This window comes from Dermochelys coriacea, chromosome 5 (genome assembly GCF_009764565.3).
Source record: "Dermochelys coriacea isolate rDerCor1 chromosome 5, rDerCor1.pri.v4, whole genome shotgun sequence".
NCBI lineage: Eukaryota > Metazoa > Chordata > Testudines > Dermochelyidae > Dermochelys > Dermochelys coriacea.
In genome coordinates this window covers 51,850,117-51,863,022 of record NC_050072.1, presented here as the reverse complement: position 1 = coordinate 51,863,022, position 12,906 = coordinate 51,850,117, and the positions used below count along the sequence as shown (strand labels likewise).

General features: G+C 40.2%; 1 protein-coding gene across 2 annotated transcripts in view; it reads right to left on the bottom strand.

Annotated features, from left to right (window-relative positions):
- CCDC125 (coiled-coil domain containing 125) overlaps positions 1 to 11,897 on the bottom strand; it is a 37,880-nt gene extending 25,983 nt beyond the window's left edge. The window contains exons 1-4 of one of the 2 annotated variants that reach the window (XM_043514946.1): positions 11,620 to 11,897; positions 7,021 to 7,378; positions 5,131 to 5,189; positions 2,805 to 2,891 (exon numbers count right to left, since the gene is read on the bottom strand). In XM_043514946.1, coding sequence (XP_043370881.1) covers positions 2,805 to 2,891; positions 5,131 to 5,189; positions 7,021 to 7,339 — 465 coding nt within the window. In that variant the 5' untranslated portion in view covers positions 7,340 to 7,378; positions 11,620 to 11,897. Of the gene's footprint in view, positions 1 to 2,804; positions 2,892 to 5,130; positions 5,190 to 7,020; positions 7,379 to 11,563 lie in introns of both variants that reach the window. The other variant, XM_038403078.2, reaches the window with a different exon arrangement.
- Between the last annotated feature and the right edge of the window lie 1,009 nt (positions 11,898 to 12,906).

Genomic DNA, 12,906 nt, shown 5'->3' with positions numbered 1-12,906 from the left:
CCACATTTTGCTTTCATTACAAGGAGCTACCACTTCTTAAAAACGTAAGTAGATTGACATAGCATTATCTATAAAAAAAAATAAAAACTATGGGTCAGAGTTGTGAGTGCAATTCCTTACTGATGGGTTAAGTCACATACACTTCCTCATATCAACAGACTCATAAGGAAGATAAAGAAAACTCTTTAAATTAAATTTACATTTAAACTGATTACAAAAATCCTAGTGGTTTTAGTATTCAGGATGTTAAGCTTTCAATAGCTGGGCTGCAACCACAGCTGTGTTTTAACTCCTGCTAGTCTTTGCTATTTTTAAAGTTTAGCAGCATTTCAAGAACATAGGAATGGCCATAATGGGTCAGACCAATGGTCCATCGCAGCACAATATCCTATCTTCTGACAGTGGCCATTGCCAGATACTTCAAAGGAAACTGAACAGAAGACATTAATTTCAAATGATCTATCCTGTTATGCAGTCCCAGCTTCTGGCAGTTGGCAGCTTAGGGACACCTGGAGCGTGGGGCTCTGTCCCTGACCATCTTGGCTAACAGCTACTGACAGACATATGCTCCATGATCTTAACTAATTTTTTTTTTGTAACCACTTATACTTTTGGCCTTCATAGCATCCCAAGCAATGAGCTCCACAGGTTGAATGTACATTGTGTGAAGACGTATGTTCCTTATGTTTGTTTTAAACCTTCTGCATATTAATTTCATTGGGTGATCCCTCGTTCCTGTGTTATGTCCAGGGGTAAAGACCTCTATTGTATCACTCCTTAGTTGTCTCTTTTCTAAGATGACCAGTCCCAGACTTCTTAATCTCTCCTTCTATGGAAGCTATTCCATACCACTAATCATTTTTGTTGCCCTTCTTTGTACCTTTTCCAGTTCTAATATATCTTTTTTGAGATGGGGCAACCAGAACTAAATGCAATATTTAAGGTGTGAGCGTACCATGGATTTATATAGTGGTATTATGATATTTTGTATTTTTATTTCTCTCTTTCCCAGTGGTTCACTACATTCCATTAGATTTTTTTTGACTGCTGCTGCACATTGGATGGATTGTAACAGCTAATTTAGAACCCATCATTTTGAATTCATAGTTGGGATTATTTTTTCCAATGTGTATTACTTTGCACTTACCAACACTGAGTTTCATCTGCCATTTTGTTGCCAGTCACCCAGTTTTGTGAGAACCCTTTGCAACTATTCGGTAAGTTTTGGATTTAATTATTTTGAGTAATTCTGTATCATCTTCAAATTTTGCCATCTCACTGTTCACCCACTTTTCCAGATCATTTATGAATACATTGAACAGCACTGGTTCCAGCACAGATCCTTGGGGAACTTCACTATTTGCCTCTACCAATTGCAAAAACTGACCATTTATTTCTACCCATTGTTTCCTATCTTTTAACTAGTTACTGATCCATGAGTGGACCTTCCTTCTTATCCCATGACTGCTTAGTCTGCTTAAGAGTCTTTGGTGATGGACCATGTCAAAGGCTTTCTGAAAGTCCAAGTATACTATATCAACAGAATCATCCCTTGACCACATGTTTGTTGACATCATCAAAGAATTCTAAAGATAGGTGACACACGATTTCCCTTTACAAAAGCCATGTTGACTCTTCCCAACATATTGTGTTTACCTGTGTGTCTGATAATTCTGTTCTTTTCCCAAGAGGTTCCCCAGTTCCTAATAAACCTAAAACCCTCCTTCCTACACAATCGTCTCATCCATGCATTGAGACCCTTCAGTTTTACCTGTCATTCTGGCCCTGCATATGGAACTAGAAGCATTTCGGAGAATACTATCAGGGAGGTCCTGCACTTTAATCTCTTACCTAGCAGCCTACATTTGGCCTCCAGGACCTCTTTCTTTTCTTTCCCTATGTCACTGGTATCTACATGTACCATAACCACTGGCTCTTCCCCTGCACTGCACATAAGTCTGTCTAGATGTCTCATGATATTTGCAACCTTCACACCCAGAAGGCAATTTACCATGAGATTCTCCCAGTCATCACAAACCCAACTATCTATATTTCTAATAATTGAATCCCCCATTACTATTACCTGGCTCTTCCTAGTAACTGGGGATCCTCCTCAGGAGAGGTATCCTCAGTGCAAAGATATCAGGACATCATCGGGAAGGAGGATCCCAACTATGGGATTGTTTCCCTACTATTGGATTGTTTGCCTCTGCTTCAACTTGAAAAAAAAATATTAAAAAGATCCTTTTTTTCTTTTAAGGCCTGTTTATATTACAAAAGTAACTTTCAAGTACCCAGGATACTGTATGGATGACCATTGATCCAGGTACAATGCCGATACAATTTTAAATGGATGGGACCTAACGGTACTGTAAATGGGTTGCGTAACCACGCTACAACCTTGGAAATTGATTGTGGTGTCTTTGATTTTAATAGTAAACAAAAACATCACAACACATACAAAAAAGGGATACCCTAATAGTTATTAGGTATTGTCTTTTATTGTGAGAGATCTGGGCATGAACTGAAAGGAACCTCTGATTTGTGATGAAAGACACAGCACAGGAAGTAACATTAGTAAAAGGAGTCAAAGGAAGATAGCAACCACTGAATAAAGTGGATAGATCCTATAAGGTCAAACTACCAATGTGCTATTATAGCGGAGCCTCTTTCAATAACAGTTTTGACTGTGTGTGGAAAGGAGTAATAAAATCATAAATGCAAGCTCTTTAATATTCAGGTACAGTTAATGCTTTAAATTAAAACCCTATTAAATAAGCTGTTAATTTAAAAGCACTTCTTACCATATTTTGCAGAATTTTAAGTGCTTCTTCTTTTCCTTCAAGTTGTCTCTGCGATGCTTCAAGCTCTACTTTTAAAATCTCTATCTCCTGCAAAAAACCAAAAACAAAAACTAAAGTAAAAGCCAGAACAGTCTTGTTATGTCTCAACAAGTTGTTACCAAATGAGCTCCCGTCACAAGATAATCTTTACCTATTAATTGATTTACAGCTTGTTTCCAATATGACATGTTAATGAGAATGCAAATTTAAACAAAATGTATAATCAAGCCTACATACTTATAGAATTACTATTTCTTCCCATTCTCTTCAAGTGTACTTTAAAAACATATGATTGGATTCTGTAGTTCTTTTGTTTTGTGTTTATTCTGGCACAGGCTTTTGAACACTATGCCCTGTTCTGCTCTCTTCTTTTAATTTGCTACAACCGTCTATGGATATTATATAATATATGGATACTATTCTAGCATTATTTTGTATATCGATAATTAAGCAGCTGTCCAGGTAAAAAAGCTCCTACCCAACTGTATCCTCATTTGGATGCCTGGATCACCTTCCCTTCTCCTCTTACAAGGAAGTCAGTTTGCAATTTCCAAGAGTTAAAAAGAAAAACCACTCACTCCCTCTGCCCCTCTTCCATTTCGGATAACAAGCAACAATGACTTGCAAGTGCACACACACACACAAACACAAAAGTTCTGTCTTAGAACTTTAGGTGAGTCAGAGCAGAAAGGCAATGTTAAGGACAAGGTCTCAGACAAAAATGTCCCAGACTTTTAACTGAAGTTCACGTTAAAAATAAGAAGTCAGTCATATTAACAGCTGAAATTCATTTTGCAGATTTGTAGGTGGTAGAAACCTGACTGGCTGCCAGAACTAGATTCTGCTCCAAAATCAACGCTGACAAGCAGCATTTGTTACAATTCCACTAATTCAGCAACTGATACTGAAATGTGCCTGTATTTGGAGGACTGACTTGGATGTACAAATTGAGCCATTCAGTTGAATATCTCAAAACAAATGGACAAAAATAAACATTGATTGAACAGATAATGGCAATTGATTTATTCAGTATAGAACATGATTGTATGTGCCCTACACAATCAAGAGTTCAAGTATTTTAGAGTTTCGAAAGTAGTCCTTTTCCTAGAAAATGACAATTTCCTTATCCAGTGATTTTAGCCTTCAATCTAGACTATATAGGTACATATGCTTTGTATTTAGTTTCCATCTTACATTTGGTCTCCAGAAGCAGCACACGCCAAATCTTTGGCAAATCATTCCTTTGAAGTATTTCATGTTTAAACTGTAGGACTAAGTAGAGAATTTCAATAAAATATGTTCTCTCTCTCGCCAACAGATTCTCAGATGCATGATGCAGAGCAATCCTATTGAGTACGGGGTGCCTCTTGGGAGTTGTTGAACACCTTCAACTCCCACTGAATTTAGTAGAAGTTGAGGGCACTCAGCAAATCCTAGGTGTTGAGCACCTTCAGGGACTGGGCCCACATTTTATGCTGTTTGATGGCTAATAGAATGCTTTCTGACTTGCACATCCTCTCTATGCCAAAGCTTTATGCTTATTCATATACCCTCTTGAAATAGTTTTCATTTTTACTCTGCTAGAATGAATGCTACTATCCCACAGCTTTAACTGGAGGCTCCTATTTTGTTCTCTTTACTTAGCTTTTCATTTCTGTGGTTTGTTTATCTTGTTACTAAGACAATACTAATGTGTAAAGGGTTGTTTTTGGTATTTGTTTTACTTTGATAGTAATAAGATTTGTGTTCCTATGTTTGTCCTCAGGTAATAGAACTTGCACCACAACACATTCAAATGACAATTTTTCTTTGTACTGTACATCATAGCAACCCAATTATTTGATTAATAAACTTGGTGATGTTCCTTGAGATTTTACTGTGCTCTGCATGCCAGGGTCCCTTCAACATAGCTGGCTTGAAATAGGCCTGCCAGCTTCCATGTTGGTGCTCCAGGTTTCCAAACCGAGAGTGTAATGAAGAGATTGCTGCTAAATGAAGTATTGCCCCTTTAAGGCCCTCCACACTTTGGAAATCTAGAACAAAGAGTCTTCCTCTTCATTGCACTCCAGAATTAGAAAATCCAGAGGATACAGTGACCTTCAGCTTATAGATCCTGGGGCACAGAATCTTTTAAGTCTCCGAACTAGCTCTCTGATTGACAGAGTTCATGTTTACCCAAAGTTTTGGGTATTCTAAGGTCTTCCAATTAAATAACATTGTACATATTTTATTACATTATAACAAACAAGCATTTCAAAAAAAAAACCCATTCAGGACTAGTACTAACCTCTATAGCCTCCCGAAGTTGTTGCCTTAATTCTTCATTTGACACTTCAGAATTAGATTCTGTATAAAATTGATGAGATACCAACACATTCACAAAACTCCCAATTCTTTTAGTTTTCTTTATCTTTATATTGATAAGAGAGCCCATTTAAACACCCATTATCATCCGTGTAATTTTTATGAGGCTAAATAACACAGAATTACAAAATACATTAAAACAGTATCTATTATCTGATCTGCAATATTTCACATGTAAAGAAGACAAAAAGCTAGAAAAAGAAAAGTTTAGCCACACAGAGAATAAATTAATTTCAAGTGTTTCCTTTTATTAAAAAAAACAACAACTCTTTCCCCCCCAAATGCATTTTCATTTTTCCTGTATATTTATGAACAAAAGTGTTTTCAGTTTTCAACAATTAAAAACACGACAACAGCTAGCTACCAGGTGTTTAAGAATTCTAATTGCATAGAGTGTGGATGACTTGCATGAAGCCTTGCAGGAGAACACAGAGGGAAGCACTGCACTGAATCCACTCATTCATTCAATTCATATAGATTCCAGGTGCTTATTATGGGCAACTGCTTTTTCTCACCTAGTCCCTGATCCTTCAGTGACCTCCACTCCACACAGATAGACCCTTATGCAGAGGACCAATGAATTCAACATGGTTCCATGTGGGCTCAAGCATGGAGCATGGAGCTCGTTGCATAGACCCTTATCACTTAGGGTGCAAGCAGAAGCATTGTGAAATTGACTGGGATTGCACAGTCTCATAAATTTCACACTGGTCCTGCTGACACCAGCAAAAGAGCAATTATGTTGGACAGTTTGGTTTATGTTGGAGGGGGCAGGAGTGAGCCAGAGTGATTAGAACACCAATGAGGGAAACACTCAGTTGGGGGAAGTAAGAATAACTAAAAAGATATTTGGGGGGGGGGGGGAAGGAGAAGCACTAACTGTGGTTGACTATATTCACAGCATTGCCACCTTTACCTAAAATTCAGTACTAATAATGAGAAAAGAGAGAGAGCTTCAAATGCTGTAGAGTAACTTTTTAAGGGTGAGATTGTTCCTGAACTATAATTTCAATGAAATATCAAGCACAGATGTTTGATATTTAGCTGGAAACTAAATTTGAGATATAATTTCAGGGATGATATACTTAAGCAACTTACAGACACAAGGAAGTGGAACAGGACTGTGTCATTCCAATTCATCCATAAACAAAGAAAATTAGTCTGCTTCTTCCCCTGCCCCCTTATTTCCTGATCTCTTTATCAAACCTCACTTTCAATGACCCCATGAAAGAGGGGTCATAGGACCAGTAGCTGGAAGGGAAAAATCCAATAGAGCTTCAACCTCTACCATTTGAAGAGGCTGGAGGGAGAGCTTAGACCATCCCCAAACTAACCTGAAATTACAGTTGAATGCATTTGGCTGCATTTATACAATAGTTCAGTGTTTATCATGCTAAATCAACTCCCAAATTCTAATGTAAATAAACATTTTTATTCAGCAATTCACAGTCTACATATTCTTTATTCTGTTTGTCATAAAAATATCTCAGCACTGCAGAGCAGTATCAGAAAATATAAGCAGCATAACTAAAGTTCTTAAGCATTATTAGACTTCTAAGGGTGACTAACTTTACAGTGACATGACATGAGCTCGAAAGACTGTACAACACTAACTTTTAAGATTATATCAGTTACCAATGTATTGTGCAAACATTACAGGCACATCTTAAAAATATTTCATTAAAGGTTCTCAAAATGTTTTTAGAAACATTTTGAATAAAGCTTCCTAACACTCTGAGAAAATAATCTACCTCACAAATTTCACAAACAGAGAAACTTTAGGGGCAAATAATTAACTAAAAGTTAGTCTTACCAGAACTATTTTGTTGGCTGCATCTAGTAATGCCACTTATTCCAAGCTTTTTGGATGACACATCATACAAACCATTGCATTTTGAACAGTGAAAAATTGCAGCATCACTTTCTTCCCCTTTCTTTAGCAGAAGTGGGTTGAAGATCTTATCAGACCCTTTCCTAGATCTAAATGTGTGCACATTTAAACCTTCCATTTCATAGACACCACCAGGTCTTCTACCAAGTCCATGTCCCAAGTCTCCACATGTCATGTCATCCTCTTCACCTTCCGAGTCTTTCTCCTCCTGTTTGCTCTGTAATGTGAACGCCTCACTCATTGGCAATGTGAATTGTGTCTTCTTCAGAACTCTATATACCTATTTGAAAGGGAAAAGATCCTCAGACAAAGTAGCAGTACAGAAGGGAATGTAGTACTTTGTCTGAGATGAAGTGAAAAAATCTTGTGTTTTTAGAGTCCCAGTGTTTTCCAACACCATGTTCAGGATCCCAGAAAATGTCTACTGTGCACATGAACAAAACACATTAGGATAATCTAAGCCATTTGTCCATAAAATTCCCTGCTAGGTATGCAGGAGTGATTCTGGTGAATTGAATCTAAGATTAAACAAACAGATCGGTTTTAACTGACACAAAAGCGGCAGGTATTTTAAATTTGTTCAAAGTATGTTTCTAATAACATAAAAGCATATCAGTGTTCTGGTCTCTGCCAACAAGGCACAAGAGAACACACCTACCCACCAGGTTTCTTTACTTTACTTTAAAAAAAAGCCAGTAAAGAGGAAGTATTATTAGGTTTACAATTCACTAGGTACAAGAGTCGCATCAAGTTCTCTGAAGTGTGTAACATTTAGTTCATGCACAAGTAATTCAGGTACAGTAGAAGTGTAAGAAAAATTATTCCCTTCTGAACTTTCTTGAATTTAATGGATTTAGTTTTAAACAATTTAATACTATTTTCAACTGAGGCTTGTTAAGTGATAGACATTTAATTTGTAAAAACAATTAAACCTTTATAAAGAGGAAACACTTTATATCTTTTCCTTAGTCATAGATCACTTTCATTCCTTGTAGATTATTTTTAGCATGCTGAAATGTCAACACCAGCTGACTTGGTAACATTTTCAATACTACAATAGTTGCAAGCTGATGTAAACATTTCTAAATCATATCCCACTAATTTGGATTTTACCCGTCTTCATTTTCAATGTGATTTGATAGATGTTGGAACCACTAACCCCAGGATTTTTTTTCTAAGAAAGGGGAGGTCACCATTTATCTTTTAGGCATTTCTATTGTGCCCATCGACATGATGTCTAGGGCTAGAAATTAAGAATCGAAAAACAATTTATCTCCAAACTCAACTGCTGCTACTTATTTGGTTTACAAGCTCAATTCTTCCTGCCAACCCTGTCTCCTTATCTTCTCTCATGGAAGAAACAAAGTGATAGACAGTCCTGGATTATTCAAATTAACAAAAGTGTGTAAACTCCAGTCACATTTTAAATACATTTCAAATTCCTCCCAGCTGAAACAGAGCATCCTGCAGCCAGGAAACACAGATGATCATGCTGAGACTGCAAGGTAAGAAAAATCAAAGGCCAAATTCTGTCTCCAGGTATACTGACAGTGCTGAGCTTCATCCTTCCTTGTGAGTAGAAAGTAGCAACACAGACCAAAACAGTTACTCTAGAACAGCGATTCTCAAACTGTGGGTTGGGACCCCAAAGTGGGTTGCAACCCCGTTTCAATGGGGTTGCCAGGGCTGGTGTTAAGACTTGTTGAGGCCCAGGGCCGAAGTCCAAGTCCAAGTCCTACCACCCAGGACCCAAGCAGAAGCCTGAGCCCTGCTTCGGTTTTAGCCCCCCTGCCTGGTTTGGCAGAGCTTGGGCTTTGTCTTTGGACCCCCACCTGGGATAGCAGGGCTTGGGCGGGCTCAGGCTTCAGTCCCCACTCCTTGGATCATGTAGCCATTTTTGTTATGAGAAGGGGGTCATGGTGCAATGAACTTTGAGAACCATTGCACTAGAATCAATAATTCAGACAGACAGCCTACTGGATAGTGTGCATATTGGATAGTGTATGAATATTGACTCGTTAAATGTTTAATCATTAGCAAACCTAATTAAACTTCTATTCACAGTAATTTTTTGACAGACTAATGGATTATTTTTTCAGTAATGTTAGTTGAGTGGCCCACTGAACAAATATGTAAAGTTTAAAATTGCACCAGGCTGCTTAGAAACGCATCTATGTGTTGAATAAGAAACTCTCAACATACACCTGGCTGTTTGAAAGAGGGTAATCAGCAAAGTCGGTGTCTAATCAGTTATTTCTTATTAGACTCAAATTTATGAAACTAGAGCAGATACTCTACATAGGGTAAATTCCTACTCTTTACACAAAGACACCTAGAAAGATGAAACGATACTTAGTTATTATGTTGAAGGGCACATTAGATATACCACAGTGAATAAACTGTTGTGACAGTTTAACGATGAGGTCCAGTACATGTATCACAGAGCTGAAAGTGCCCAGTAATCACAATTGAATACCTTAGCTCAGGGATCGGCAACCTTTCAGAAGTGGTGTGCTGAGTCTTCATTTATTCACTCTAATTTAAGGTTTTGCATGCCAGTAATATATTTTAACGTTTTTAGAAGGTCTCTTTCTATAAGTCCATAATATATAACTCAACTATTGTTGTATGTAAAGTAAATAAGGTTTTTAAAATGTTTAAGAAGCTTCATTTAAAATTAAATTAAAATGCAGAGGCTCCCGGACTGGTGGCTGCCACTGAAAATCAGCTCACATGCTGCCTTTGGCACACGTGCCATAGGTTGCCTATCCCTGCTTTAGATGGTTACAAACCATGATTTATGCCTATTGTGAAAGAGGCTTATAAATGTAAAAACACAACCTCTGAGATCCATCCTTAGGCAGCCTTCTGTATATAAGCAGCTATGTTAGGAACATGATAGCTCATTTTTCTACTCTCAGATTGAATAAAAATATTAAAGCTCTCAGGTCACTGTAAGTCTTGTAGTCAGTTACTGTTCAGTTAGTGCTTATGTGCTGTAGGAAGTTTCACAAGAGGTACACAAACAACTAAAAATTTATTTAAAACTAGGTTTGTGCACTTTTTTGCACTTTATAATTTATAAAGGTCAAAAGGCATTTTTTAAGATTCTTTTTTCCCTGCCTGTTTTTACACTAAACATTCAAGTCACGTCTAGCCTAAAGGACTATATGGCTTTGTTTACATTAGGAATTAAAGGTCTGAAAAATCCTAGCTGTGTAGCTCCATCACCAGTGGAATGGTGGAGGCTACAGTGTAGACAAGGCTCAGATATTTTTACAGTGAGACCATTTTTAATGTGTGAGCTTACCTAAGCTTTGGCTACACTACTGCTTCCTCTGCTGCACCTGAGGGAAACCACAGGTATAAAAAAAAATCCAGCTAGATACAAAGACAGAGAGTCTTTCAGCCTAAATAGGTTCTGAATTTCTAATTTAAAAATATAGACAACTGTTAACCTTTTCACGTCTTCTTTATACATCCTAACGCCATAAAAAGGATTACACGACCAATGTTTCTCTTTTTGCAGGATACTTTTAAATAGCAGTGAGATATTGGAAGTCAGGGCCAAAAAGGTATTCTGGTCAACGTGCAGGAGTGAAAAAAGTAGAAAGAAAAGGAGTACTTGTGGCACCTTAGAGACTAACAAATTTATTTGAGCATAAGCTTTCGTGAGCTACAGCTCACTTCCTTGGATGCATCCGATGAAGTGAGCTGTAGCTCAGGAAAGCTTATGCTCAAATAAATTTGTTAGTCGCTAAGGTGCCACAAGTACTCCTTTTCTTTTTGTGGCTACAGACTAACACGGCTGCTACTCTGAAACCTGAAAAGAGTAGGGGGCTCTAGCGATGAAGCACCTAATTCCAGGAAGTGCGCGATGCCATTAACCAACACTCAAGAAATCAAACCCTTTGCGCTCCCCTGTGCACATGTGTGATATCTCCTAAGAAGCGAGGCAAGAAATCACACCTGCGTACAGAGCAGCGCGGTCCCCCGCACTCAAGCTCTGCAACATCCCCCTAGGCTACTGCTCAGCCCTGACCCCAGAGCGCCTGGCAGCACCTAAACCCTGTGCGCGTACACTCCCCACCCCCAGTACCCACTGCATATTGCTGCTTCATATTGTGCAAACCCTGTTTTATTACCAAACCCAGCCGCCTGCGCCCCACCCCCATCAAGGCCTCTCTGACCTTCCTCCTCCTGCCCCCAGCTCCCCAACCTTTCCCCTCAGCCACCCTGGAGCGCCCAAGCTTGCAGCCCAGCCGCACCCCTCGCAGACTCTGCGTTCCCAGCGCAGCCCGGGGGGAAGCGCCCCGGGCGGCGCCGCTGCTGCCCCTTCCAGGCAGGGTGCGAGGGCCCCTCCGAGCCCGGCGGCGGGAAACCCCGCGGAGCTGCCCCCAGCCGTCGGGACAGGCCCGGCAGCAGCCACCGGGAGGCTGTGACCCCCCCCCCGCGGCCCACCAACCTGGGTTTCTACGCTCCGCAGCCACCCGTGCTTCCTCGTCCCCCACCTGCGAGTACCGGCAGCGCCGTCCCGCCCTCGGGGGGGCAGGGCCTCAGGCAGGGCCGCTCCCCGGTTGGGGCTATACATGGCAGCGCTACTAGCTTTCCATGTGGGGCCTCAGCCAGGGTAGGAGTGGGGCAGGGCGGGAGAGAGAAAGCACCGGGGGAGGTTAGGACGTGATGCTCCCCCGGCCACAGCCGAGGCCGAGCCCGCAGGCAGAAAGCAGCCAGGAGCCTGTGGCAGTGCGGGCATGAGCAGAGCCCAGCCTGGCATTCAGCTGCCCTCTTAGCATTTATTATCTCCTGTGCCGCAGGAGAGGCGATGGGCTTTATACACACAGATGGGGTATATGCAATTGCTGATACTTCAGCTCATAGCCAAACGGGGGTTAAAAGTTCCCCCGGCAGCGTGGATTCCATAACTGACTATTGTACCGATGGCTTCTTGTAACTTCTAATGCATCTGGTGCTGACTCCTTCCCGAGACTGGATTCCACCCTGGAGGAGCCATTGGCTCATTGTCCTGTGACAATTCTTACAGGACGGGAGACATTGATGGAGCATCCCACAGAGTTCAAAATATCCAAAGAGCTATTAATGGTTAGTGACCTTGTCATAGAAGATAAAAAGCTAAAATAGATGTAGAGAGATACAAGTTACAAGTCATAAGAACATGAGAATGGCCATACTGGGTCAGACCAGAGGTCCATCCAGCCCAGTATCCTGTCTACCGACAGTGGCCCAGAGGGAGCGAACCTAACAGGTAATGATCTAGTGATCTCTCTCCTGCCATCCATCTCCACCCTCTGACAAACAGAGGCTAGGGACACCATTCCTTACCCATCCTGGCTAATAGCCATTAATGGACTTAACCTCCATGAATTTATCCAGTTCTCTTTTAAACCCTGGTATATAGCCCTAGCCTTCACAACCTCCTCAGGTAAGGAGTTCTACAGATTGACTGTGAGCTGAGTGAAGAACTTCCTTTTATTTGTTGAAAACCTGCTACCTATTAATTTCATTTGGTGACCCCTAGTTCTTATATTATGGGAACAAGTAAATAACTTTTCCTTATTCCCTTTCACCACACCACTCATGATTTTATATACCTCTATCATATCCCCCCTTAGTCTCCTCTTTTCCAAGCTGAAAAGTCCTAGCCTCTTTAATCTCTCCTCATATGGGACCCATTCCAAACCCCTAATCATTTTAGTTGCCCTTTTCTGAACCTTTTCTAATGCCAGTTTATCTTTTTTGAGATGAGGGGACCACATCTGTATGCAGTATTCAAGATGTGGGCGTACC